The sequence below is a fragment of the Dendrobium catenatum genome, unplaced genomic scaffold, assembly GCF_001605985.2.
Source record: "Dendrobium catenatum unplaced genomic scaffold, ASM160598v2 fragScaff_scaffold_716, whole genome shotgun sequence".
In the NCBI taxonomy this organism is placed as follows: domain Eukaryota; kingdom Viridiplantae; phylum Streptophyta; class Magnoliopsida; order Asparagales; family Orchidaceae; genus Dendrobium; species Dendrobium catenatum.
Genome location: NW_021319178.1, coordinates 8,952,719 through 8,955,494, shown reverse-complemented (window position 1 = coordinate 8,955,494; position 2,776 = coordinate 8,952,719). Strand labels below are relative to the sequence as shown.

Genomic DNA, 2,776 nt, shown 5'->3' with positions numbered 1-2,776 from the left:
GTCCGGTGTCCGCACACAATATTTTTCTTTTTTGAGACATCATTCTTATTGCTTTCTAGTACCAAAATTTTGTGAATTTTGAAAAATTATTTTAAAAAATAATAAGAAACAATCTCAAATGAAATCTTAATCTGATGGATTTTGAGTCATGCTATTCTTAAATAATTTTTCATTAGTAATAAAACAGATATATGAGAATATTCTCATGTAAAACATACAGGAGGACTAAAAATCTCTTGGAATTTAAACTAAAATTAATATAATTCGAAATATCAAGTAATAATCTTAACATAAAATCAAAACTTTTGAAGTTCATCTCAATAAATTTTGCAGGAAAATATGTTGGACATAATGTTTTTTTGCTGCCATTAATTTCCCCAACTTACTTCTGCCTGTAAGCGATATAATTTGCGAGGTGAAGCAAAGGCGCCGACTTTAACGGATCGAAGCCCTCAATCTGTGACTTTGCATCTTGGAGAAGTTCGTCGGCGAACTCCCTCGACTTGTCCAGTCCCAGAAGCTTCGGGTAGGTGGTCTTGTTACTGGCCAAGTCCTTCGCCGCCGTTTTACCCAGCTCCTCCGACGATTTGGTCACATCAAGGATATCGTCCACCACCTGGAAAAGCAACCCGATGCACCGAGCATAACGCCTCAAACGCTCGACCTCCAAATCGGAGCCGCCGCCGACCATGGCTCCGATCACAACCGACGCCTCCAGTAGAGCCGCGGTTTTATGCAAGTGAATGAACTCGAGCCGATCGATATCGACGGGATGTTCTAGACCGGTGGACTCGATGTCGAGCAACTGGCCGGCGACGAGACCCTCCGCGCCGATGCAGCGGGCGAGCTCGGCCGTAGCGCGGACAAATATGGCAGGGGGAATTGGGTTGGAGGAAGGGTAGTTACCGAGATCGACGAGATGGCGGAAAGCGAGGGCGAGGAGAGCGTCGCCGGCGAGGACGGCGACGGGTTCGCCATAGGCGCGGTGACAGGCAGGCTGCCCACGCCGGAGATCGTCGTTATCCATACAGGGGAGATCGTCGTGGATGAGAGACATGGTGTGAATCATCTCGACCGAGCAGGCGGGGGGAATCGCTAGGGCCTCGTCGCCGCCGACGATTTCGCAGGCAGCGATGCACAGTGCCGGGCGGATGCGCTTTCCGCCACCTAGGAGCGAGTATCGCATCGCTTCGTGGATACGCTTCGGGTGCACTAGGGGAATCGCAAGATCTAGGGCTCGATTTACAGATTCCGCCTTGCTCAACAAGTAACCCTTGAAATCGAACTCAGTTGTGGCATCGAAAGGGGCGGAAGTTTCGGCGTTGATTTCGACCGCGTTTGGGGAAGTGAAAGAGAGAGAAAGCGTGCGTGATGGAGCCGGCGGCATGGAAGGGGAGCGAAGGACGCTGTAACCCATCGGGTTAAATGTGAGTTGAAGAAAGGAAGCCATGTAAAGCGGCTGCTTCGAGCTGCTTTTGTGCTGGATTATAAAGCTAAAATTAGAAGCTTTCAGTTCTGTCAGAGAACTTTATATTCTTTTATAGGAAGGAAGAGGAAGAGGAAGAGGGAGAGGAGGAGGAGGCGGAGAAAGAGCTACTGCCGTTGAGAGCCGCGGCCATCGGAGATTGGGCAAGGAAGAGGAGAGGAGATGCTCAAAAGTGGTTCGTGGAGGAGGTACTTATCCAATCGTTGCATATTTTATTATATTTATTTATCTTAATTTTTTTTTCTATTACGCTGCTCTCATTTCTTATGTCCAGAGTTTATTATTTCTTTTATTTTTGAATTATTTTAAGTGATAAATACCTTAAAACCATCGTTGAGAAATATTAGATTAAATTTATTTGCATTGAAATTTATAAAAAGAATTACTTTAGATTATTTTGATATATATATATATATATATTGTTGTGTCCTGGAATATTCGCGGCGGTAGAGAAATATTTATTTTAGCGTCTTAGCATTGTACGAAAATCCAGCACACAAGCAGATAAGTGAGAGGGTGTAGCATTCATAAGAGACACTAGAGTTTTTACGTGGAAAACCCCTGAAAAGGGGGAAAAACCACGGGGCCTGGAAAAGGGGGAAAAACCACGGGGCCTGGCCCAGTTTGAATGAATCCACTAGTATTTGTAGTCGATTACAAATGAGGCCCTTCCTTATGAGAAGGCCTTGGATTGATGTAGCAAATGTACATCATATAGATTGCATTACATGGTAGGAGTTACATATACAGGTTTGTTTGGCCTGAAGGACCGTAGTCGAGACCGTAGTCGGCCGGAGACCGTAGTCGGCCGGAGACCGTAGTCGGCCGGAGACCGTAGTCGGCCGGAGACCGTAGTCGGCCGGAGACCGTAGTCGGCCGGAGACCGTAGTCGGCCGGAGACCGTAGTCGGCCGGAGACCGTTGTCTGGTGATGGAGGTCGGACGGACCGTAGTAGGCGATGAAGGCCTGAAGGACCGTAGGCGGTAGGAGATAAGGAGTCAGGTGTTAGTCCCAGTGTCACTTGGAAGATCGGATGTTGATGGTCTAGCCTTGAGTAGGACGTCGGGTCTTAAGCAGGACGTCAGGTCTTAAACAGGACGTCGGGTCTTCAGCAGGACGTCGGGACTTAACGTCGGGCCTTGAACAAGACGTCGGGTCTTTGGAAGGAAGTAGGGACTGAGTGTCAGGCCTTGAACAAGACGTCGGGTCTTTGGCAGGAAGTAGGGACTGAGTGTCAGGCCTTGAACAAGACGTCGGGTCTTTGGCAGGATGTAGGGACTGAGTGTCGGG

The 2,776-nt window shown here is 47.8% G+C and overlaps 1 protein-coding gene across 1 annotated transcript; it reads right to left on the bottom strand.

The window, feature by feature from the left end:
- Positions 1 to 234: 234 nt before the first annotated feature.
- Positions 235 to 1,674, bottom strand: LOC110105288 (heterodimeric geranylgeranyl pyrophosphate synthase large subunit 1, chloroplastic). Its single transcript, XM_020834729.2, has one exon. The coding sequence runs from the start codon at positions 1,448 to 1,450 to the stop codon at positions 383 to 385; it is 1,068 nt and encodes a 355-aa protein (XP_020690388.1). The 5' UTR covers positions 1,451 to 1,674; the 3' UTR covers positions 235 to 382.
- Between the last annotated feature and the right edge of the window lie 1,102 nt (positions 1,675 to 2,776).

Bases quoted from the DNA above. Each gene is read 5' to 3' on its own strand.
- LOC110105288 (XM_020834729.2), bottom strand. From the start codon at position 1,450: ATGGCTTCCTTTCTTCAACTCACATTTAACCCGATGGGTTACAGCGTC.